This window comes from Colossoma macropomum, unplaced genomic scaffold, assembly GCF_904425465.1.
Source record: "Colossoma macropomum unplaced genomic scaffold, Colossoma_macropomum, whole genome shotgun sequence".
Lineage (NCBI taxonomy): Eukaryota > Metazoa > Chordata > Actinopteri > Characiformes > Serrasalmidae > Colossoma > Colossoma macropomum.
The window spans coordinates 25,175,489-25,200,998 of NW_023494803.1; the positions used below are offsets into that span (position 1 = coordinate 25,175,489).

Sequence of the window (25,510 nt, forward strand, 5' to 3'; positions counted from 1 at the left end):
GAGTAGCGAGAGGAAAGGAACAGCAAAAGCTACCGCAACGCAGAACTCTCTACTGCCGGAAGCTGGTGTTCAGGGGTTTGTTTCCACTGCATACTGTGGACGTGGATATGGGTTGAACTTAGGCTTCTTTTTGTGGTTTCCCAATTTAACCTCTGGTCAAATGAGTGTATCAAAATCTTAATCCTTTTAACCAAATAAATGATTGTGCAGTTCTTGGTTGAAGTGCTTTTCCATGGATCATAATGTTGGATTTTTTTTTTAATAATAAATTCATTGAAACAGACACATCAGAATTAAGATTAAACATGGCACGTTGACAAAACCTGTTTTTATTGAAACAAGGTAATCACTGGAAATGAACAAACTTCTGAGAAACTTGGGAATACCATGTAAGAGGTTGACAGAATGCTCCCTCAGCTACACACAACTGTCTAAGTGAGACAGAGGTACTGTCAGAGGCAAACACTGGGAGGAACAACTTGTGGCTAAATGCCAGTAGCATAAAGAATATGAAGGAAAAGTCACCATATACTGGAATAAAACCTTCTGAATTAGTGTGGATTAGATATTACTGGATAGTATAAAGAGGCTCAATTTTAAAATCAGATCTTGATGAAACTAAGATGATTGCTGTTGACCACTGGGCACGTGTGTGCTTTTGTATGCTGCATATATGGTGGAGTGCTATGGCATGGGAGAGGGATTCTAGTACTATGCTCTCCACTCCCTAAAGAACACCTCCCACATTAACTTCAACAACTTCCAACACTCACACAGTCAAATAAAATCTCTTAGAGCCAGACTGTGTGCCCTTCTGACAATTTCTATGTGTTCCTTTTTTATATATAATGCAAAAAGGCAGTCCATTTAAAACTCTCAATTATGTGAACCTCACCGTGGAACAACTCAAGCAAACCAACAGTATTTCATGGTATTATTATTTAGAAACAAGCACACTCCCACACATTATGCTCACAACAGGTTACGCACACAGACCGTCACATTTCAGGATCCGTCTCTATTATAGTAAACACATTTCCTTGAACTGCAATCTCTGAATCACAGCAAACCAGCAATCCCTCCACTTTGTCTTAGTATCAGTGAGCAACCACACCAAGTAATGAGAACAAAAAAAGAAAAAAGGAAATACAATGCTTAAATGAAAACAGGAAACAACCCCACATCATATATATGGAATCCACATTAGTGGGGGAAAAAGTAAAACCGCTTAAAGGATAGGTTTTGAAGAAAATAAAACAAAAAACAAAACCAAAAAAAAGAACGTTTGACCCCTCCCTCTTCAGAAATGTTATTGCTAATGAGAATAATAACTTCTTTAAATGAATCATTTTGAACAGACTATTTTGAACATAAAACTGTCACAAAATGGTATCCCTAACAAAGTTGAGCTGAAACTGAATTACGAGGAAGAGAGGATCTTCAGAAAATACTTCTCTAGTAAAAAAACAAAACCTGGTTGCTCAAGAAGACACGAGTACCATGCTTTCACACCTCAAATCACTCTAAACAAAGACCATCCCTGAACCCATGCCATACAGAGTAGTGAACGAAACGTTTTCAGCTGGGGAGCATCAGCAACAACTCTTCTGGCTCTGTCCCAAAGTTTGTACAGCGTTTTCATCTTTATTTGGTCATGGAATCTCAGAGCTGATAATACTGTGCATAACCAGGTGAGAGACAAGCAGGAAGAGGAGGATTCACAGAGAGCTGTGTTATCCATTTACCTGTACATATCTATCTTTTTCTGAAAAATGACAGAGCTACGCTATGGCAGTACAAAAGAAAGATGCATACTCAGCCAGGCTTCAGATAAAAAGATAAGATTACAGTGTACATGGAAAAGAGAAAAGATAAAATGTTTAAACTGGCACTGTCATACCAGCAAATCCAGTGAAAGGGAAGGACTAAAAAATAAACTGAAGAATCTTTGGATGCCAAAAAGCCTTAAAACTTGTACAGCAGGCAAATCAAATGACGTGACATTGATAAAAGCCTACTGTGCTCTTTCAAAAAGTTGTTAACGGACAAACAACTTTCACATATAAACAATTACTCAGTGAAAAATTAAAATCCTGCAAATCCTCAGTATTCAAAGGTGGCATGAAGAACTGCCACAGTAGCTTGTCTTCTGCCGCTCAGATAATAGCTGTTAGTATCTGAACATGTAGGAAAAAAATGCACAAGGAAATAGCTCCTATCCTGAGGCATAGATGAGATCCTCCCAATATGGGATAAGAGGGGGGTTATTTGGGCAGGTAGATGGATGCTCCAAAGGCCCCTCAAGGCTCCATTTTACTGTCCTCCTCTGCGTGTTTCTGCATGTGAGCTTGCACTGCCTAGAAAGATAAGAGAAACCCACACTGTGTTGAAGGAGAACTCCATGCTTATGAACATAAATGCAGTTTAAAACCCAATTCCAAAAAACTAAAAACAGAAAACAGCAATTTGTAAACTGGTTTACAGGTATTTAATTGGAAACAGCATAAAGGAGAGATATTTAATATTTTAATTTATAAACATTATTGATTTTTGGTAAATATACGCTAATTCCAAATGTGATGCCTCCAACACATTTAAAAAAAATTGGGACGGGGCAAAGAAAGACTGACGATTGTGCAATCATGATTCACAAAAGGCAATCACAAAATGAGTAAACAGTCCAACAGTTTAAGAACGTTTTCAAAGCATGACTGCAAGGAATTTACCATCTACAGACTGGAACATTTTTAAAAGACTCAAAGAATATCGAGAATTCTCTGGGTGTAAAGGGCAAAGCCAAAAACCAAATATGAAAGCTCATCTAACAAAAAAATAAAACTAAAAAAATAAAACTAACATACTTCTGTAATAACTGTAACCACATGGAAAACACAGTTCATTGCTGCATTTACAAATGCAAGTAAAGACTATGTAAAGTGGAATCCATATATCAACTTCAAGAAACGCTACTGACTTCTCTAGACTAAAGCTCATCTGAGATGGACTGATGCAAATGGAAATGTGTCTATATATCCACCCACCCACCCACACACACATATGCTCAAACAAATGCTGCAACTCAGTACTAACAATGTTTACCTATTACATCAAACCCCTGTTTAAAACAAAAAGCGAATCAAGTTCAATTTTACATGATATGCCCATTAAAAAAATCTTGAAACTTAAAACTTTAAGCTGTTTCAGTACCTGTTTGGAGCCATTGCGAGATGTGAAAAAGGAGTCGCAGTTCCTCCAGCGGCACTTGAGCGTCTGCTGCGTGGGGCTGGTGTGGTCGGTCAGCAGGTGCTGCTGCAGGTGCTCCATTACACCAAAGATCAGAGAGCAGCCTTGCCACTGTGGGATAATTACGATTATTGTTGGGCTTAGTTGGGCATAGTTTTGCCCTGTTGGCTACTACTCTATTGTAATTTAATGTATTGTGCTACACTCTCTTGTTTAACTGCACTAACAAGACATGTAGTCTCTATCTTGGTCACTTGTTGCAAGATCCAGTATACACTGGCCACTCTCTTGACAGGCCAGTGACTTACCCAGCAGCGGTAGTTCTGGATCAGGTTCAGCCGGACAGCCTGCACACTTCCATTATAACAGCCTGTGTAGATCTACAGCACAGTGAGGCAGAAATATAGTAGTATTATAGTGAGCATACAGTATAATATTATAATGACTTTAATACGGGTTTGTAACTCACCATAGTGCATTATAACTCTTGATGCTGATACAAATGTTAAGATTACAATGACTAAGATTGCAAAGATATGGAATTCCTACTGTTTGAGCCTCTTTTTCCACCCTGTTTTGGATCACACTGAGTTACCCCATACTCCTTTGAGTTTTAAATCACAGATCACAGGTCAATGCCAAGACATTTTGCTGTACAACATCATGGTACAATGCTAATTTGTTGATTCATCAATATCTCAAGCTGCTCAGGACCCTGAGGCAGCAAAGCAGCTCCATACACTTACACTCCCTCCACCAAGCTTCAGAGTTGGGAAGTGGATTTGGTGTTACTAGTAGTATTTTGTTTTCTCTACATTTACCAGAATGTTAAATCTGTTCAAAATAAATTGTCTTCATCTGTTACAGAACACTGACATCATCTAGGGAGAGACAGATCAGCACAACAATGCTGTGAAGAGCAGAATTCTCTAAGGCAATATACATTGTAAACATGCTAGAAAGTGGAGAGGGCTTAGTGAATGCTGCCTCAGAGATACTTACCATACTCTTGTGGATGACCATGCACATCACCATGTCTGAATGTCCACCATACACCTGCAACCTATCGTGAGACTGTGGGCAACACCAAAATCTTGGTCACTACCATACAAACAAATTGGTAAACAATTATCACAAACATAGCAAGCTTTAGCGCTTTCAAATTACTGCAATCATACACTCGTACACTTTAAACACTAGACATGGCTGTGAGCTTCTTACCTGTAGTTCATACACACGGACCAGCTTGTCCAGGCATGCTGTGACCATCACCTTCCCCAATATGGCCACCACCGTGACAGCATGGCTATGGCCTTTATAGATCCTCACCAGTTCACCCGTCTGCAGGTTTCATACACATAACAGTGATGACCAGAATATCCAAAATTGTGAGGCATATTTTCTCACAAAGACTAAAAAGATAAAACACACACACACACACACACACACACACAAATGTAGCACTTCCTGAAATAACAGACTCACGTGTATATTATGTGCATGGACAGACTGGTCACTGGATCCACTGAACACTAGATCATTCACCACCTTACGGACATAAAATACAAAGGAAAAATCTTTTAGATTATGAAAAATGTATGCTCTATCATCACTGTCCCACTTTTGGACTGATACAGCAGCTATAAATAACACAAGGAAGATGTTCAAGCACCTTCATGCAGAGCACTGTTTTGGTGTGTCCCTCCAGAGTGCGGAGCAGCAGGCCGCTCTTGGCATCCCTTACACTGATGGTGCTGTCGTAGGAGCCGACAAGCAATATACGTCGAGCACCCTCCTGCGCTGTGGCCAGACAGCTCACTGCCCGTGGCCCATGGCACTCAAACACATCCAGTTGCTTATTATTCTGCAGGAAGAGATCACATAACACATACCTCACAGCTTACCTCACACATTTACACAGTAGTTGATCAAATGGTACTACACATTCATTAAAGCAGATGGTAATATAGTAAAATGGAAGGAGAATAATTGCCTCAGCAGGAGAAAATCAGAAGCGTTTACCTTGAGGCTGAAGGTAACCACGCATCCATTCGCCAGGCCAGCATAGAGCACTTTCCAGCGATTGTGAAGGCAGAGCACACGATCAGGGAGACTGAGTTGCTGTACACACTCTTGTGTCTGAGAGAGACACAGCAATACAGTCAACAACACAGTATTTGTTCTGAGACTTTGAGTACACTTGAGTACATGCTTAAACTGAAAAAATGACAATCTAAGTCCCACAAAATTGCAAGGAAGTCAACATCAGTGGGTGCAGTGTACAGAAGGAGGAACAAAGGGATGCACCTTGATATTATAGCAGCGGATGGTCTGGTCACTGGATCCGGAATAAAGATGCTGCTGCAATCCAGGCCCTGATGAGACCAGCAAGCAGTTCACCTTACTACTGTGCCCCTCAAACACGGCCACACACTTACGGCTCTGCAAGACACAGAACAACACAGTAATGAATCATCTATAAACTCAGTCTGTACTAGTGAAATTAAATTCAGATTTTTACCTCCTGATGTAGGGTCCACCACTTTTCCACTAGCACATCTAAGCCCTACAGGCCCACATATGGGTCCAGACTTTGGTTACTCACTCACATAACTGCATAAATGTTTTATACTACTTACTGAATAATTTATAAAAATGATTGACCAATGTGTATTTTTATGCATATTTAATCATTTTTAGCATTTTAAGATTATTGACAATGTATAAATCTAGGGTTCAAGGGGTTGTTGTGTTGCAACATACAATGCATAGTTGTATATGCGGTATACACTGTCCACATACACATGAAAAACGCCGAGTGTACTGGATCTGTGTGTGTGTGTCTGTGTTGAGGCTCACCACCAAGTTAAAGGCTCGTATGGTGCGGTCTCCTGAGCAGGTGAACAGCAGGCCATTATGGATCTGCATGCCGTTCACTGCCTCCTGATGGCCCTCAAATGAGCCCTCAGTGGGAACGTCCTCCTCTCCTGGGTCTGAAGATGCATCTGATAAAACACACACAAACAAGCACATGAAAAGTCTGTTGAATGTTCTGTGTAAAGCCTATTCAAAACACTGTTGATGAACACAGACAAAGATTTTAGCTCAGTGGATAGCCAGACTACTGGTCCCACAAACAACTTTTAAAATCAGTCTAACAAACACAACAGCCATTCTGGGCAGCCATAGAGTGTATTTTCCACTGTAACCATTAAGATACAGCAACGCTTCAAACATCTGTCCGAACCCGACAAAACCCGACTGGTCACATTCCCAAATATGTGCTGAGCTCAGGTCAGGTTCAAATCTCATGCTCAGGTTCTCACAGCCTGCCTTCCACTTTTAACCTGCATTTCCCTGTTGTAGCTTAACTTCTTACCTTACTGTTCCTCTTTACTTCCATGAGCTTAAAATGCTTTTTAATCTGGCATGCTGGAGTCACATACTTTTGATGGAAGGTTGTTATTCACAGAATTTATTTATCTTGACAGAAAAACGGGAAATAAATAGCAAATTGATTCAGGAAAATATAGTTTAGGGTAGCCAAAGGGACATTTAATTTGTATGGCCAAAATACTGTTTAATGTAGTATGTTTAATATCTTATATGTAAAGAAACGAAGTTTAGGGATCGAAAACTAGGCAGTATGGAAAGTTTAATGCAACAAGTCTGCCACATGTAAGGCATTCCACTTTGAGTCAATTAAGTTTCCAACCTACACTTGAAATCCTCATAAGGAACTGAACATCTCAACAGAGTATGCAAAATGACTGTACATTCATCATACTCTGTTATCACAGGGGCTACTCTCAGAAGCAGGGCCAGTGGTGTCAGATCTAGGAAAATATCAGGCTCTAAGAATACCTTGCCCTTAAAAAGTAATTCAGGGAGTTGGTGAACTATTTTAGTCTGCTGAAAGTGTTAGCATTCTAATTTCGACTGCATGATATGGGTTTAGTTGTGTCTGCCTTAGAGAATCAGGGGATGCTCTTTAAGAACACAAAACAACTCATAAAACAGGAGAATACACTGCGTATCTATTTTAGTCGATTCACTCATGAGTTAAGAACTTACCATATTCTTACATATTCTAATTAAACTTATCTACTGCATCACATTGTTGGAATACATAGCCATGATTTTGTAAGGTCAAGTATTTTAAAAATACCAATAATTTTAAGAATGTCTACGTCGTACAATTAAGCCAATGTTCACCTGGAAATGTGAAGTGCCTACCTGAAGACACCTTGGACTCCTTCACAGCCAATTTCTTCTCACTGCAAACACAAAAATGAGACATTTTAGGAACAAGAATCCTTCACATTTCTGGAAAGACCAGGCGGATGCTGATTCATACGACAACCAAATACTTCAGGGATTTACCTATAATACTTTTAACTACAGCTACCACAAAACAGATTCCAAGACACCGCCACCAACCTTCCACTGCTCTTGACTGCACTGCTGGTGTCTATTTCACTGGTGGAGGTGACCTCATTGCAGGCAAGCTTCTGGGGTCTTGTTTTCAGAGCAGCAGATTCCTTGGAGACTTGAGCAGGGCTCATGTCCTCTTGGACACCCTCGTCTGGGTCAGATGTCTCCAGATTAACCACTTCTGTGGGCACGGACTGGGGGAGCTCCACCATCTCCAGCTCTGAAGATTCTGTGTCCTGGGCCTCCTTTTCAGTAGGGGCTGTTGTTGGCTCCTGTGATTGTGGAGGATCTGGAGCCTCTGCCACCTCCATGCTCTCCTCTTTTTCCTCAGCAGCAAGAAGAGAGGAACCGCTGGGCCGCCGTCTGGTTCGCAGCTTGCGGAGTGGTCGGATGGGCTGATCGGCATCCAGCTCTGAGTCGCTGATATCTGCCTGCTCGCTCCCCTGAGCCTTCCTGAGGGCCCTCTTCTTCTTCAGCTTTCCTTACACGCTTCCCAGCCTTGGCTTCCTGGACAGCAGAAGGTGGGGAAGGCTTAGGGGAGAGGGGGTTAAGGGGGACGCTGGCAGGGGGAGAGGAAGGATCCAGCACTGGCTCCTGAGAGGCCCGGCGAGATTGAGGAAGAGGGGACATCTGTAACTTGTGGTCTGAAGAGATGCCGCTCAAAGACATCCCTGTGCTTTCCTGGGCAGATTCCATATCCTTATGACTCTTTTTTGCCATAAGGCTGCACTGAATGGAGGCACCTGTTTCAAACAGCAGGAGATATGGATTAATGGCCAGTGAACCCCTTAATGTCACAATGTTACAATGCAGGTAACTAGGAGAGTGACAAATGGAAGCGCAGATGAAAGGCAGGCAAAGATATGTCACTGCCTGTAGTCATCTCCATAACCTAGCTATTGCTAATCTGACTGTGTAAACATATTCCATATCAGTAAAAACGTGTCGTATTTCAGCAGCCCCAGCACTGAATGTACACTGCATCTGTGCACGTACGTAGTTTGGTTTTTGGCCATTTACTTTACTTTTACATATACATGCAATTTATAACGGTTACATACACACATTAATGAGACCCTACTCAATTGTATCTGAATGCTAATAGTTTCCACTTTTGGAGATCTTTCAGCCTGCTAGACAAAAGGTAGTTACTGTGTGAGTGAGAGTGTGACTTATAAAGTCCTTGATCTACAAAAGAAAGCAAGGAAGCGAGATAGACTATGGTTCACCTCAAGTGGAAGACCCCTCACCTGTCTCAGAAGCTGTAGCTGTCACTTGTTCTGGTGTGGTACTGTGGGGGCCAGGTAGAGGGCTGTCTGTGTGATCTCGCTCTTGCGTGAGGGCCACAGGTGACAAGCGCTCCTGTTTGACAACAACAGCAAGCGGGCTAGAGGCGGATGGTGAAAGGAAGGAAGAAGAAGCAGCTAAGTTACCAGGGTTAGCACCATGTTCAGACATGGCCGACAAGGATGAAGGCAGGAGTGATGTAGTCAAGTTCTCATCATAGCTCTTCATTCTCTGTGGAGACTCAGGTCCATCTGGCAATAAAATAAAATAAAACAGCAAAATAAATGGCTGTTCTCCCTTATCGGACCCTTGAGACTGCTGTAAACAAAACTCCTAGCAAAACAATTTGAAAAACACACTGTCCAAATTTTGTACCTTGCAACCCTTGCAGGATCTCTATACGCTTGGTTCTCAGGGAACTCATCTCTGTGGTTACCTTTGAAGTAATTAGACAAACATAAATAAAGTAAGAGTAATCGTTAATCAATAATTTAAAAAATGACTTAGGAAAAACTTCATGAGGTCTAACCTGCTGTTTAACCATTAGCAGGCGCTGCACTTCCATGTAAGCAGACTGCAAGGCAGCTCGAGCCTGGATCAAACTGTTATCGACTGCCTGCAAAGAGCTGTTCAACTCCTCCTCGCGAAGAGAGACGGCCAACAACTCATCCAACTGAGAGCGTTCTAAACAGCAAGACATTACATTAAAACAATACAGCTAAGAAAACTACTGCTAGACCACAAACTCCTGTCACTGAAGCAAGCTCACACATACCTTTCTTAGGCTTGATTTTTAGCCTCTTGTTTTTCCTTTCAGAATTAGGAATTTCTGGAGATGCAACATCCTAATGCAAAGAACAGGAACACATAATGACAATCCATTCCTGATTATATACAGTGACAGCCTGAATAATGTGTATCACTCACCCCCACCGCTCTGCGTTTCTTCCCTCCATTTTGCCAGTCATTCAGTTCAGTTCCTGACATGCAGCTACTGTCCCCATCTACAGGCTCTTGGTCCAGGGCAGGGCCACTTGCACTTGCTGCATCCATGTGTGCACTGGCCTGGGCTAGTCTCTCGTTATCCCTCTGACCCTCACTATCATCCTCTAAGAGAGCCTGAATAGAATGAGGCCTCAATTTGGAGCTGTGTTGCTGGCCCCCAACAGAGGTCTCCCTCAATGGTTCTCCAGCTTTGAGCAGAGAACAGGAGGCAGCACTGCCATCGATGACCATGTTGCTTTCAGACATGCTGCGTTTGCGTGAAGGTACAGACGCTGCACCAAAGTCAACCAGAGAGTCCCAGTGAAAGCCCTCACAGAGAGGAGCATCGTCCTCCTCCATGTGGCTTGGCCCATCTGGCTCATTTGGTACCATCTCTATGCCGAACCTGAAGAAAGACATGTGATTAACATCCAATAAATGATTTTCACAAGTGATCACTCGAAACAATCAAATCAAATAAATAGCCATCAGTTAGCATCTGGCAGAGAGCATGCCAAAATCATCACACACTTGTTTGAAACCATAATAAGCTATTAAGTAACATCAAATAGACTCACTTATGTGGATTATGATAATGTATAATGTGCTGTTATCTATAAAAATAAGCAGAAGTATGTAAAATAGCTTAAAACAGCTATGGAAATCAAGCTTTCATTTTATTGTGTACCTTTAGATATCTTTTTAGATATCAGCTCCAGTATAAAACTACAGAAGCAAGTTCAGGCACTGACCATGCCTTGGTTGACTGACTACATCTTGTGTAATGGAAAAATGTGGAAGTCTGATTTTTGTCTGAATCATTGCTCTAAAGGATCCATATTGTATATTTTGCTTGTATTTCTTGGGGTCCTTGTGAAATGTGTGGGTTTACAAAAACAGTGAATTTAAAAATAGGCTGGTTTTGCAGCTTAATTGCAATGAGAAGTGAATGATACGTTTTAAACTAACAATATTAACAATAACAAACTCTTTTACTATAACACACGCAAGGAAACTTCTGCTTTACACGATTTGGGCCCTTTAAGCTGAGGTCATGATTTCGGAAGCTTGGAACAAAAAAACAAAACAAGCATACTAATCTGATTTTACCTGGGCATGCCCTTGCCTTGCTCCTGCTTCTTGCGGTGGACCTCCTGGTACACCTGGTCCCAGTTGACATTCCTCCTGGAGGCGGAGGAGCTGATAAGCTGCCGGAGTGTGGGCTTGAGGCCCGTGTCCTTCTCACTCTCACTCTTCCGTGTGCCACTCACATTCCTGATGCGTCGGGCAATGTTCAGGTTGGGCTCATGTGCAACTGCTTTGCCCTTGGTGCCAATGTGCCGATTCAGGTCCCGCTTGAGACAGGCAGGCAAGGCTAGCTTGCTTAGCGGAGGTACTGAGCAGCCTGCCACAGACTGGAGGTGGCTGCTCCGGGAGCCTTCACTGTCGGAGCACAATGCTTCATCCACTGCCTGCATCACTTGATCTTGTATGCTGTCTTCTTCTCTTTCACCACACTCCTCTTCATCTTCACGGTCCATGGTGGAGGTGCTAACCTGCAGAGACTGCAGTGAGAGGGTGGAATTATTTGACAGCACAGCAGCCTCAGTTCTGAGGGACTGCTGTATGTTTCTGTCTGCAAATGCTTTCCCCTTTCCACTGTGTTCCTTTGACTTCCTCTTGCTCTCAAACTGTCCTTTCTCTCTGTTCAGCTCTGAACTTCCCAGATCTTCCTCAATATGTAGCTTAGTTTCTTTGAAGCAGTCCTCTGAGGCAGACTTTTCCTCAGACCCCTGTTTGACCAGAAAGGTCTCCTTGGCTTTGCGTAGCATTTCAGAAAGCAGGCGTTCTTGCTCTGCACCAGAGGAGACATCTCGTGGAGTCTGAGAGCCTGAGTGAGAATGCTTTGAAGCTTTAGAGCTGACAGAGTCTTGACTTGCTGCTCGACTGAGATTGGTCACAAACCCAGGATTAGCAGAGCCCTTTTTATCGGAATGCTTAGCAGGCCTCTCTGTCTTATGTGTGGACAAAGATGAAGAAGAAGAGGATGCAGATGTCTGACTGTGCGAGTGAATTTTTCCACTGCTTTTACTGGAGGTTGTACTTTGCTTTTTCTGCTGCTGCTCCTCATGTTGAGTTTCAGAGGTGCCATGCAGACTACTCCCTAGATCTGGCTGGGACTGTGCTGCCTTACCATGTTCAGAAGATCCAAAATGCATTTTCTCTGCAGGAGGCTGGGTATCAGTTTGAGATGAAGGATCTCCAAGCTTGGCAGGAGGATATGGTGCCCAGCGGCAGGTTTTATCCGGCTTAGGGCCTTTACCTTTGTTACGATCGTTCTCTCCACTAGAGCCTTCCTGGCCTTGGCAGCCCTTTTTCTGGTTCTCAAAGTTGTTGTGTGGCTTCTGGTGGTGATGTATCCTGGACGGTACTGCACTGTTGGACAGTTGCATGTTACTGCCAAAATCTTTGGAGGACTGCCAGTGCAATTGACTGTTTCTTTCATAGTGCCCTTGACTGCCGTCTTTGCTGGGCCATGATTGCTGGTTTTTCTGCTGCGGAGAGAAACCCCCATAGCTGCCCTGTCTGCTTCCCCAGAAGTTTCCTCGATTATGCAGGCTGCCTCCTCGGCCATTTAAGGATCCCCATCTTTGCAGGTCAGGGGGTCCTTCGGCATGCCATGTAGCACTCCTGTTCTGCCGGCTGTTCCAGTTTCCACGGTGAGGACTGGGACCTCCCCGTGGTTCCTGCCAGTTCATGGCTCCCCTGTTTCGGGGTGACTGGGGGAAGTTGGGGTTGTGTCTGCCCCAGAGGACACCCTGCTGTTGCATCCACTGTCTCTGATCTGACCACTGTTCTTTCAAATTCTGCCACTTCCTTATCGTCTCCTGTTCTTCCCTGACTCTCTTTGTTGAAGCTTCCTCTTGCCTATGGGAGTCCAAAATTAAGAAGACAATTGAAAAATCAAATGGGCAAATCGATTTTGTTCATACAGAGAAAATACCTATAGATTAAAAAAATTACACACTGAGCAGAAGCAAACATAGACTGTTGTGTGATCTGCACATGGAAATATGAGACACTCCCTTAACCATCCCTCAGAGGACAGGACTTCAAGGGGTCTTCACTGGAGGATAATGTTTTGCATGTGACAGAACAGCTGTGGGTCAACTTTTACTTGACAACTGCACACCACTCCTACAACTCCTGCAACTAAGAACTGTTTTGATACCTTGGCAATTACTGCTTTGAATAATCTGACTGTTAGACTTAAACAGATCCAGCCTCCAACATCTTTCAAATTTTTTCCCTCTCTCAACATAGTGAAGCTGGCAGGTATGCATCAATCTAACTAAAAACTTATTGCCAACAATTGTTGTCATCAACAGTACCAAGTCATGTTGATGCTGACATCATCTCATGAGTCTGCATCCTTAAATACTACAGGATGACTAATTTAATATACCCAAACCTTTCAAACACTTACAAGCATTTTAGAGTCAGCTAATTGCTTTGGCAGCATTCATTTCAAATTCTTAACCACATAAATCAGTTACAAACAGCCTAGAGTCTTATCAGGCTACAGCAAGCGAAAATATGATCAAAAGCTTCTCAGAGAATTCGTTTCACAAAGTTATTCAGGGACTGTCAGCTCCTAATCTATTAGAGTTGGCCAGTAGAAAGAGCATAGTGTGAACTAAAGAGAATGTTAGTGAGAAGTCATGGCTGTTTTGAGAGTGTGTTTTTTCTTTGACCACAAAAATGGAGCACAGCACAACATTTTCTTCATTGGTTACAGTGTTCTGCTGCAATGCAGATATTCACAGCAATGACACAGCAGAATTGTAAATCCAGACTCCTTGCAATGCTGGAAGAGAGCAACTCAAGTTTAGGTTGAAATTTCAGACTGATCACACTGATTTACTACAACAATCTTTGATCATTTGGGTGGTGGCCTGAATGCCAACCATGCAACCATGTCATTAGCCTACAGTAAGTGCAACAAGGAAGAAAAACTACAACACTCCCCGAGATTGGACCACACCAGGTTATAAAGGGACTGTCAGCTCTTACTCTGCTGGAGTTAGCTAGTGGTAAGTGCACGGTGTGGAGAGGGTTAGAGTGTGAGAGAACAGTCATGGCTGTTTTAGGCTTCCTGATACATGACTCCAGCCTGCAGAGTTCAGTTTAATATAGAACTGACAGCATGTGGCAAGGTACAGAGACAAGCAGAGAAAAAAAATGCTTATAAAGACCAAAGTATGATTATTTTGATTATTAAGGTGACTGTGACTACTGATATATTTGATACATAATATGCAGAGATATCTATCATTTGTCAGGAAGCTTAGAGAACACTTACAAGGAAGAGCTACCTGCAAAGCAGCTAATATACTATACATATTTGATAGGTGCCCAAAAGAATCAGAATCAAATGTGACTAAACACATTAAAGATGCTCATATTACAGGGTTTTAATTGACACTGTGAGGAGGCAGTGTATGGATTAAAAATAATATAAACATAAGAAACATGTTGTTTGAGCAAAACCTTGTATCGACAAAATGGTAACTTTAAAGGAGAAGGAAAAATGTTAATTTGTAATAGAAGGTAATGTAACAAGATTTATCATAAGTAATATTAGACCGCTTCTATTTTTGCCTTCCTTCACAAAATTGAAACAAATGCAAAGTGTAACTGGGGTCTTCAAATTCTACAAAAAAGTAGAAAACGACAAAAACAGAGATACAAGGTTTCTGTGCTACAGCGACAATATGCTCCCAAGAAAACATGGAAAAAATGATGTGAAATACAATCACAAATACAGAACACCACATGACAAACGTGCAGTAATATAAACTTAAACAAAACCCCCTCACCTGATGAACTCCTTGCGTTTCTCAATGAGCTCAACCATCTCCTTGTCAAAGTACTCCTCATCTTGGTCTGTCTTGGAGGCCTGCCGTTGGCGGGCCTCAACACGCTGTTTGTGCACAGGGCTGGAGATGTGGTCGGCGTACTCAGTTAGGCTCACTACCGTCACACCGCAAACCCGGCACTCGTGCCCACAATCCCTGGGGAGAAGAGGGGAGAGGGGCCGCTCAATGCTACCCTCAGGCATAACTTTAAAAAAAAAAAGTAGTCGTCAAGCAGGTCGTCGAACTAGGCCTTTGGCTTTTGCTGTCTGCAAAGCCTTGTGCTTAAAGCAATATAAAATAAGTGGAGGGAGATTACTCCAACTCCAAAGTAATCAAAATAAACAAGCAAAACAAAAGACTTTAAACGATCAGGAGGCAAACTGACTTATTTTCATGCAGTAGAAATTAAGAAATAAAAAAAGGCAATAAAATAACAAAAAAACGCAAAAATAAAAACAGCTGGATCTTCCTGATCTTGTGGAGGGTTTTGGGAGTTCGTTTTAGGCGTGGAGCAGTGCGGGATGGAATGACGGCTCCGGCAGACGGCAGCAGGCCTGTGGCATGGTGTCTCACCACCAGCGCCCCACAAACAGAGCCTGGAGGCTGGAGCTCTCTCTGTGGCAGCCCAGCCTTAGCGCGCTGTCACGATGGTGTCTGCTGCGCTCTGCGGTGAACATGAGGCAAGCAGCCTAGTTTGATCTGAAGCACTGCACTCCCCCGCCCTCCCTCATTCCTCACTTCTACAGAGCTGCATTAGGGTGGGTCTCTCCAGCATTTGCTGTAATATGAGCTCCAGACAACTGCCTGTAGCAACCCCCCCTCGCCTGAGCTCCTCTCCTGAATGCCAGGCTCATGAGCTGATAAAGAGAGATGCCTTACAGGCAGACAAACTATCTCTCCAAAAACTGTGTCATGGCAGAGCACCACTTAAAATACAGGGCTCAGGCTCGATCAGCTTTAGGACTGTTTACCTTTTCCTTTTTTGCTTTTATAGCAAAATTGAAGACCACAATTTGAGAATTCTTCTCATGCGTTTTTTATTCATTCCACCGCATATGGAACATTTCACAGATATTTCTGTATGTTTTGTATGTTTTAGTTGGGTCTTCTATGCTTAAGATGCAATATCATGTGCCTTTGACCTGGAGGTTTCTTGCTTTCCCCCACCTCATTCTCACTTTTCACATTCCAGTGGTCTACATAATTGTCACATGAGAAACACAGTTGCTGTGTGCTGGCCCTGCCTGTTGTTTCCAATGTACCTATATATATGCCCTTGCCATGGCAGCTGCCTCAGCTCATCCCTCCAAAGACTGGAGAGAGCACGTGCCCAATAAGGCACGTGCCCTTTTATCAGTCACCAACAACGACAACATGCACTTAGTCAAATGCCATCAAGTGCTGAGAGTTCAAAAATTCGCTTGTAAAAGTTCAGCATAAGAATAATATTGCACCTATGCACATTCAACAAGAGCCGGCATTGAACTACACTGCAAGAAAACAGCAAAGCTTCTTGGCAAACTGCATATCATATCATGAAAATTTAATTAAAAAACAGTCCACATTTTTCTCACAAGAAGACAGCAACATCTGTATATTTGAAAAAAATGAAGTTTGTTTGCAGGCATTTGTCCCCATTCTTTTAAGCCACTGAATCTGTGGTATGCCCACTTCGGATGCAATAAAATTATATGCGACCTACTTTCAAAAGACTATAATTTTTTAGGCACATGGAACACTGAGATAGAAAGACAGGGTTACATCATGATGAACAAAGAATGGCTTGCATTTTATTAGTCTTTGGCCCTGTACTTCTAAAATATCTAATCATGAAAGTACTGATCTAAGATTCGGTCTCATTAGTTGCACTTTAATACAAATAAATGTTCCAACATCAACACTTTTGTCCTAAAGAACTTTGATAAATCTGGATTATCATACAGAACTCCTGTGGAGTATAACAATGTATTGGCAGTTACTAACCGGCCTTTCAGATTCTCCAGTTCGCGGTGATGCAGCATACTTCTCATATGCTCATCCATCTCCTGTGAAAGAACACAGAAGTTACCATCAAACAGTTAGACTGTAATGAGCTTAGAACTTTACAAAAGAAAAAAAAATTCTCATCTCATTCTCATCAGAATGCAAGAATATATAGCAAAGCATAGCTATGATGCTGAAAAACATAGTCTATAAAAACTAGAAATAAAATACAAGCACATAACGTGTGCTTAAATTACATTATCTTGCTGCAGCATGGAAGAGCTATTTATCAGAGTTTAAAAAGAAAACACGTGTCCCAGATTCACCTCTTTGGAACTGTAGATGATATCACACAGTATGCACGTCCGGTTTTTCCCCATGTTGGACGATGGTAGCATTTTTCAGCCCATAGCAGATAAAAGTCACATATCTGTACAGAAAAATAAATTGTGCATAACATACAACATTAACCGAGTATCAGCAAACAGTTGCATTATACAGAGTACCAAAGTGCAAGCAAGGTTTTAGTGCTGCAATCAAGTATCTGTAAACAACTGCAGTGATTCTTAGGCTGTTTGTGAGTGTTTATTAAATGCCAATACTAAGTGCTAATGCAATGAATTGGTTGCCCCATTTTATTAACTCTAACAGGAATTAACTCCAAGCAAACATGATACTGAACAAATTCCAAGGAAAAGAGACCATTTTGAATTGTGTGCTTGCAAAGCAATTACCATGGCTTATTTATCTACCTAATTATACAGCAGCACATGCACAAGGGGTCTGCCAACTCTTACATTAGAATTCGTGGCAATAGCAGTGCATGAGGCTGGCAAAGTTCCATCAGTGTCCATAAGAAGGGAAATAGGTCAGTATCTCGAACTCCAGTGAAGGTCTAAATGCCATGGCAGAGAGAGCACGGTGGTCATTTGGCTAAATGCGGCCTGCTGAGGGTGCTGGCCTCGGCCTCGGCCTCAGCCTCAGCCACAACACTACAGCACCTAAGCAAGTTCAATGCCCCAGAGAACTGTTCTGGAAAGTTTCTCACACCCCAGGTCACACGGTGCCTGTTACAGCTCAAATAAAAATACGCAGACCTTGATATACCACACAGCCTTTGATATAACTATTTGCCTTAGCCTGCATCTTCAGCTCTCCCATGAGTGCAAGAAGAGGGTTAAAGGTCTTCATAAATCAAAAACATAGAATATAATGTTCCAAAATTACAACAGATATTTAGAACCACCCTTATACATCTCACTTTTTGGCTATCCCAAAAACCAGAAAAACAGAAACGGCGCATTACAAATGTGTCAATGTCATGTTAGTAGGCCTATATTGATATGCTGAGATGGGCAGAGGGGTGTGCAATCACTGGTTTGGATAGCCTTCACAAATCTATGAAAACATCTAATTGAGGCTGACTGACCGCATGGCAAAGTGCTTTGTAACATATCCTATCACTTTTTGACAAGAAACAGCATAAGGTAGGCACCTCTTCATAACGAGAGCTGCTAAAAAAGTTGACTCAGTCATTGTTTCTGACTTAGGCTGTAATTTTATCTAAAATATAAATATGTAAAAGAAAGGCTCCAGCTTTTGGGGAAAAAGGTGCTGGCACACACTACAAACAGGGTGCACACATTTGCTTCATTCAGAATTGATCTCAAAATATTTACTTTTTTAAAGCTCGTAATGAAACAGCACCTTCATGCCTGACAGACTACACTCCAAATTACCTTACAAACTGACCAGAATTGTTCATAGAGGTGGTAATAAGAACCAGACGTCCACCTCTAAAAGCTCTCTCACAGAAAGGCATTACATGAATGGGTTGGAAACATGCTGCCCAACATCTGAGATGCTGTTGTAAACGTTAAAATGTATTTTAATCCATATATTTATATTTATTCATGGTGGATGGGTAACGTTACACGCAGGACACTGTAAGGCAAAACAGATCCCAAAGAAAAGTTACTTTTTCAGATTTATGACTACTTTACCATAATCAACATTACATATAAAGCTCAGAAGACACATGAAGGTTCACTGATGGTTTTGGACAGTACATAAAATGGCTATATTAGTGTTTTAAACATCGTGGCCCCTGGTTCATATCGCCACCACTGTAAAAGAAATCGGAGTCAATAGGTTTCTCTACCATTTCACGTCAACAGAGTTTACATCTCAAGAACCTATTCAGAAATTTTGAAAAATCCGTGGAATTCCCCTTTAACTCAGTATTTGTGTCTCTGGGCTGTGGGCAAACGTACTCATACCCCTTATAATGACAATTTTGCTCGGAGTGATCAGAGCAGAAAAGAATAAAAGATATGTTAAGATATGGTCAAATATGTAACGTTAGCGACAAACACAGTATAAATAACTGCATCTTCTTGGTGAACTGACTAAAGACACATGGAGCGTGCAGGTCCACGCACTGCCCATATGGAGCTAACTTAGCCAGTGGAATCGCTTAGCATGCTGCGGTCTCTTGAGCCGAACATGATGTTAGCTACATAACGTTAGTTGATCGTCGAAGTTCCACTGAAGATGATCTGGACATTTTACGTTATGTAAACTAGTTAAACAAGTCAAGTTTCTCACATACCCACGGACTCAAATGCTAGAACAGTCCGACTACTACGAGGCGCTGAAGTTGGCTTTCTCTTCCAATTTTCCCGATCCACCTTAATGATGCACAAGTTACATTACGGGCCATGAGGCGAATGTAACTGCTGCGCCATTTAAGGTGGAAAATTCGAACAAGAAGCTGGAGAATAAGTGGCTGACTTCACCTTCAGCTTACTAACCGCTAACTGCTGGCCAGCACTGAAGCTAAGGGAACACGAAATATGTTAAACAAAACATGCTTGGATAATTTATTTAAACGGGCGTTTCTAAAACAGCACTGGCAGACCAATGGGACACTACACGTGGTTTGTTAATGCAATAAGTATGTTATAACAGGGTGGGACACGTTTCGAAACGCGCGACACTGTGCGGCTAACAGCAGCTTAAGCTAAGAAGCTAACAACACAGCGAGCTCAGTCGCTATACTAACTCTGCAACCGACACAGAGCTGCAAATACAACAGACATACGTTAGAGCTGCTCACGTTTTAAAAGTACCTGTTCATTTAAGTGGATTATACTTCGTCTGATTCCTCATTGGTGTTGCACTTTATTTTTAACGTTCTTACTTTTGGTCAACGATAAAACATGCGCCGCGGTGTGAAATTAAAAATTGCAATCTTTGTCGAAAATGGCCACCAAGCGAACGCATTTCAAAATAAAAGTCACTAAATGCGTTTATTTACGGGACGACGACGGCGCACCTGAAAGCCCATTTCCGCCAGTTAGAGAAAAAACATACCGCGTTCCTCCTACCTGGTTTCTGGCAGCAGTATGTCAAAATTATGACTTTCTTACGTCGAAATATTGACTTCTTTATCACATTTCTGATTTATTATGTTGCACTTTAACTTATCTCGAAATAATTACTTACTTTCTTAGATTCTATAAATCATGTTTTCGGCATAGTATGTAAGAATTCAGAACTAATGTCTAATAACAAAATTGCAAGATAATAGCTCCAGTGTGAGCAAATTAGCTGTTGTTTCCATATAAGTGTAAAATATGAAGACAACATTTAAGAAAATAATTATTTCAAAATGTCAAAATGGTGAGTCATTATTTTGAGAAAAATCTAAATTTTGAGAAAATAAGTAATTATTATGACATGCCAAAATTTGACACATTAGTCAATATTTTGAGATACATAAATCAAAATTCAAAATGATGTCATACTGCTGGAAAAAAGAGGCTTATTTCTCCTATGTGGTAGAAAGAGCCTTCGTTATCTCCACTGGCTACACAAATTAGCACATAAAATAATGATGATAAATGAGCACACAACAAACACCGTTTTATTTGTCATTTTAATATCAGCTTGTGCCCTAAAAAAAAATTGGCTCGGATGTAGCTGTACAAAGGGAAGGTCAAGTAGGAAAAAAAGACAGCTGCCATATTAAGATCAGTGTTACATTTAATTTTCCAGTCATCTGTCTTTATGATTGCACACCTTGTCCCTTTATTTTTTACATGCAATTAAGCGTATTCTACAATTTCAGTAGTGATTTCACACTGTCAAGTAAAATAGACTGATCCAACAAAATGTGAAGCAGAATCAAAATTGTGTTGAAGTTCATTATAAAAGTATAAAATAGTTCAGTCCTTCAAAGTTAAAATTCATTCACTTAATATTGAAAGTGTTTGACAACGGATGACTACAGTTCTCAGTCGGGGCTGACATTCTTTTCAGCTGATTTGGTTCATTTCCCTAATTTTCGCCCTCCTGGATCTTTTGCGAATTTTGATCATCCACTTAATACTGAGTTTAGCAAAGTCTGCTGCTTTAAAAAGAGCCATGAAGACACCACACAGAATGGCTATTGTGTTCCAGGGGTTTGCTGTGACTATCTGTTGGCAAAAATAAAATCAACTAGATTAGGACACGTCTTTAGTTAGTTTAGCTGGCATGAAATTAATAGCCTTTTTTCTACAACATTGAAGAGATGCATCTGTATTAAAAATTAACATCTTATATCATGAGGGAGCATTTAGAGCATGGAAGAATAACAGCCTTCACTTACATCTTTGACTTGCTGTATGAATGGATCTCGCCACTGGAATACGACAAAGAAAAGCTCATTCGTTTGCTCTTGTGGAGGCCTTCTGTCGTTATACTTCACAACATTGGACTGTAAAATAAAGTTACTGATTAGATCACTATGCAGAATGGGAAACACTGAATGCCGGTAAAAAAAAGAAATGAATCTGCCTACCTCTTGCCTGAATTCCACAGATTCATTTCCTCTCCCAGATGTCCTGACCAAAGACATTTTGACCCATGTACGAAACCCACCAGAGAAAGTCCACATTGAATAATTCCTTTCACAGTCCCTCATAAATGCAGCCTTGTCTGAACTGGTAAGGAGAGGACACGTGTAAGAACAGGTAACAGTGGCTTTTCATGAAGGAGGCAAATTCATATGTTATTGTTTTATACCTTTCAGTCATATCACTGAATTGAGCAAACAGCATGTAACTGATGGCACTGAAGTCCTCCTCGGTTTCATTTTGACTGAACTGGAGGAATATGAGCTCCCGGTTTCGGACATCTGTCGGACCCTCAACCACCAAGGCATGCTATAACAGCACATCAATGATATTACACATAATTTAGAGCAGCACTTGTTAATTTCAGTCATGGTAAGCCAATCACTGCACAGCTTTACTTAGTTCTATTATGAATTCCAAAGTAAACTGATATCCTTTCATATGTAAAGCACATGGATATTTCAAACAGTGCCACAATATAATTTAAATGCTTTTGAATGTTCAGCTCTGGCTGAAACTTGTTGGTTGTGACATCAAACAGGACCAGACATGTTTGAGAGGCTGTTAGCCAATGCGTCATTTAAAACAAAAGAACATTGTCAAAAAAACAAGCGGTTATATAGGTGTGGTGAATAAAACTGTACAATGTAAAGACCCACAACTGGGATTAGAAAACACTGATAGATAAGGACATTAATGGACATTTACTGGCAAATTAAACAAACATTGAGGAGGACTTACTCTGGTATGGTTGGCGTATGGGTCACTATAAATGACTTGCTCTATTACACAGTCATTCTCCTTACTCTGGCCTGTTAAACCAGGTGGAATGTAGTCATGATAGTGGTGCTGACAACTTAATAACTGAGCCTTCCCTGGGTACAGTGCAATTCCTGCAGAAGACGAAAGAAAATTCACCCATACAATATGAACACATTACCCAAACAAGGCACTGAACCACAAAGCCACTGTCTGTCACAGTGAACCCACCCGGGGGTGCAAACTCCTCGACCTCTTTGTAGGACACTGACATCACAGGATGACTGAGCTTCTCCAGGAAGTCAGAAATAGTTTGGTAGGCCAAAAATACAGCCACTGCACTTAGCAGAAGGTAGATGAGGACAAGGATCACTGTGAAGACGTTCTTCACACAAGCTTTGTTGAAGGCAGTTGATATTTGATTATTGTCCAAGACATCTTCATCTGTAATAAGATCAAACCTGACGTTAGGGAAGATTCCACAATGTAAAGACGAAATACAGCTCCACCTACGACAACTACTTCACAGGGCACCAGTTTCAGACTTGCGAATATGTTAAAGCTTAGTCACTAGAGCTATTTGTATCATTGAGGTCTATAAAATTTATTCTTTGAGGTGTGGAACAGGGCCAACCTGTTAGTCAGTGTTTTAATTAACTTTTTTACAGCTTTGTGATGGTTGACTTGCTTCTTTGATTTCAGCCGTTCAGTTTTGGTGTTTCTAGCCCAAATTTCTTCTTTTTGTCTGTTTCCTTTTCTCAATGTTGATGGATGGACAGAAACACCTGTGGATTTTTTCACATCTGAAGCAACAGTAGAGCTTAATTTTCTCCTCTTTCTCAAAGATGAAAGCTTTAAGTGCTGTTTTTCTGGTGGTGACAGTTTTGGTGGTCTACCAGGCCTCGGAGTTCCATTTCCTCTGTATCTTTAACCTCTTATTCTCCAGGGTATATTTTGGTTTTTCCATCTGAATTTACATGACCAAATCATAAGGCAAATTATTCAGTAACTGCATGAAATAAATGTAAGTTTTATTTTATTTATTTATTTTCTTTTTTGTAAAAGCTCCCCTCAAATGAACAGAACATGTGTTTTATGATCATACACATATTGCTATATGCTTACAATTTACTGCTGAAAGCCAAAAATCCTAGATGCTCTTTGTATTATTTTATAAAAATAATTTTTACAGAGCAGATCACTGAAGAGACGCCATCTGTTTATAGATTATAGCCCAGATTTGTGGAAAAATGGGTCAACTTTCAGTAGACAAAAAAAAATTGCGAGTTCAGCTTCTTTTATTATAAGGGTTTAAAATTACATTACCCGTCTATTTGACTGGAAAGAGGACAGTTACAGCTCTCATACGACACCCACTTTTTGAATGTAGCTTATGAAATATGAAAGTTACGAAGAATATGACAAAGTGTGTTTTGGAACCACCAGTGGTCTCAAGGAGTTGAAGTCCAAGTTTTTAAAACTCCTGATTTCTTTAACTTCACCCTTATTCAAGTGGACTTGTATCTAATCTCCTCAGAAATATCTCCTTGGGTAGTTACTTGTGTGAATGTTAGTGTCACCTTGAAGGTGAAAATTCTGTCCATGACAGCTTTGGGAACAGCTGTTGTTGGGAGGACACAGCTGAAAGTCATTGGTTTTAAGAGTGTAAGGATGGAGGAGTTAAAGTGCACAAATGTAAAGAGTAGACAAATTAAATTCTGTCAGATTTTATATTATATTTAGTGGTGGATGCTTTCGTATAACGTCTGTTAAATATAGGTTTCCTGTTTCTTTCTAACTGGAACGGCCATTAACTTGTACTAAATGGCTATATTGACTGGAAATTATACAAACGAAAGAATGGTCTCTCACTTTTGCACAGTAGTGTATGTCTTATGAGTCATCCGTCTATGTGGGAAGAAATTATAATTATGTGTGCTTTCATTTCAGTTAAATACAAGGTAATACAAACAAAATAAAAACATCCACACCTGCTGTGGCATCACAGCTGGCTTCATCTTGATCCTGGGCAGCATCTGTACTGTGCTGGTAAGATACAGATGCTCGTCCACAGTCCTCATCACTGAACTACAATACAACATCACAACATATTGTTACAGTTTTCCTATGATGATGAATGAAATAGCAATTTCCGGCAAAAGGTACTGTTTGTCCAAGAACTGTTCATAACACGTCTATCATTATAATGCACCAATGATCTGTGCAGCAGAGATGAACGTTGGATGACCGTTTCACTCCACAAGTGTTTTGAACTGCGATGCCATTTTTGACTAGGTCACCATCAGAACAATGTCCCTGAGTCAGCTGCTATCACATGACTACAGGACAGCACATGCTGTCCGCAAACGTAACTATTAAAATGAACAGAATTAGCCTCTCTAATGATGCGTCAGTGAATTCTATGAGCATGTCGTATCAGCTTCCTCTACATGCATTTCTTTTGCGTTTTTGCTAACTAATCAAAACTTTCTTGCCCCATTCACAGCGCAGCTCTATTTCATACCTCCTGGTAGCACCGAGGTGCCTCCTTCCGCAGCATTCTGCCCCAAACAGGTCGCGTTTTTCACCCCGTTTCTGTCACCTTGCTTAACTCTGTGAAATGCCTATCAGCACCACCGTCACGCTCCCACGAGGATCCATAGGATCTGTGTAACAGATCGATGGGACTTTATGAGAAGCGAGTGAGGAACAGTTCGCGTTCAGGAGCGGCAGACACTGCAGTAGCCTTGGCAGGGTGTAGGAGTGACATCACAGCGAGTTTGGGATGGACTCTGAGATAATTTAGCTACTGCGAGAACTTCTACCCTTTCACATAACGCCGGAAAAAACAGAAGCAGAGAATAAAACTTAAGCACGGTGGTTTCTGTAGGGATAGTCCTGCTGTGGTGATTTGTGTGTACCTTAAAAGTGCAGTTTCCCTTGTCTGTCTATACAAAAGTCTGAAATCGGCTTTCTATTAACCAGCTTCTTGTTCGACGT

General features: G+C 41.3%; 2 protein-coding genes across 3 annotated transcripts; both read right to left on the reverse strand.

Annotated features, from left to right (window-relative positions):
* Nucleotides 1–293: 293 nt before the first annotated feature.
* Nucleotides 294–19,574, reverse strand: znf106a (zinc finger protein 106a). Its single transcript, XM_036592749.1, is given in 23 exon segments — nt 294–2,357; nt 3,208–3,354; nt 3,552–3,623; nt 4,246–4,317; nt 4,465–4,584; nt 4,729–4,791; nt 4,916–5,107; nt 5,266–5,382; nt 5,551–5,685; nt 6,103–6,248; nt 7,480–7,520; nt 7,684–8,156; nt 8,158–8,420; nt 8,928–9,215; nt 9,340–9,400; nt 9,494–9,648; nt 9,740–9,809; nt 9,892–10,354; nt 11,059–12,876; nt 14,829–15,023; nt 16,851–16,912; nt 17,177–17,280; nt 19,462–19,574. Coding segments are annotated over 22 exon segments (5,082 nt in total). The 5' UTR covers nt 17,249–17,280; nt 19,462–19,574; the 3' UTR covers nt 294–2,300.
* A 1,305-nt stretch (nt 19,575–20,879) lies between these two features.
* Nucleotides 20,880–25,480, reverse strand: pacc1 (proton activated chloride channel 1). 2 transcript variants are annotated; one of them, XM_036594104.1, is made up of 8 exons: nt 25,035–25,480; nt 24,502–24,598; nt 22,742–22,954; nt 22,493–22,644; nt 21,921–22,060; nt 21,697–21,838; nt 21,505–21,612; nt 20,880–21,331 (listed from the first exon to the last, which is right to left on the reverse strand). In XM_036594104.1, exons 1-8 carry the CDS (start codon nt 25,068–25,070, stop codon nt 21,170–21,172), a joined length of 1,050 nt encoding a protein of 349 aa, XP_036449997.1. In that variant the 5' UTR covers nt 25,071–25,480; the 3' UTR covers nt 20,880–21,169. The 2 variants fall into 2 exon arrangements, with proteins under 2 accessions (XP_036449997.1, XP_036449998.1); XM_036594105.1 differs by lacking the exon at nt 22,742–22,954 and having other exon boundaries at nt 25,035–25,467.
* Nucleotides 25,481–25,510: the final 30 nt, after the last annotated feature.

What these genes read in the sequence shown, in the direction of transcription:
- pacc1 (XM_036594104.1), bottom strand. Translation starts at nt 25,070, where the DNA reads ATGCTGCGGAAGGAGGCACCTCGGTGCTACCAGGAG. An exon ending in TTCAGTGATATGACTGAAAG is followed by an intron (nt 21,839 to 21,920) that starts GTATAAAACAAT and finishes TCTCCTTACCAG; the next exon opens with TTCAGACAAGGCTGCATTTA. An exon ending in TCATACAGCAAGTCAAAGAT is followed by an intron (nt 21,332 to 21,504) that starts GTAAGTGAAGGC and finishes TTTTGCCAACAG; the next exon opens with ATAGTCACAGCAAACCCCTG.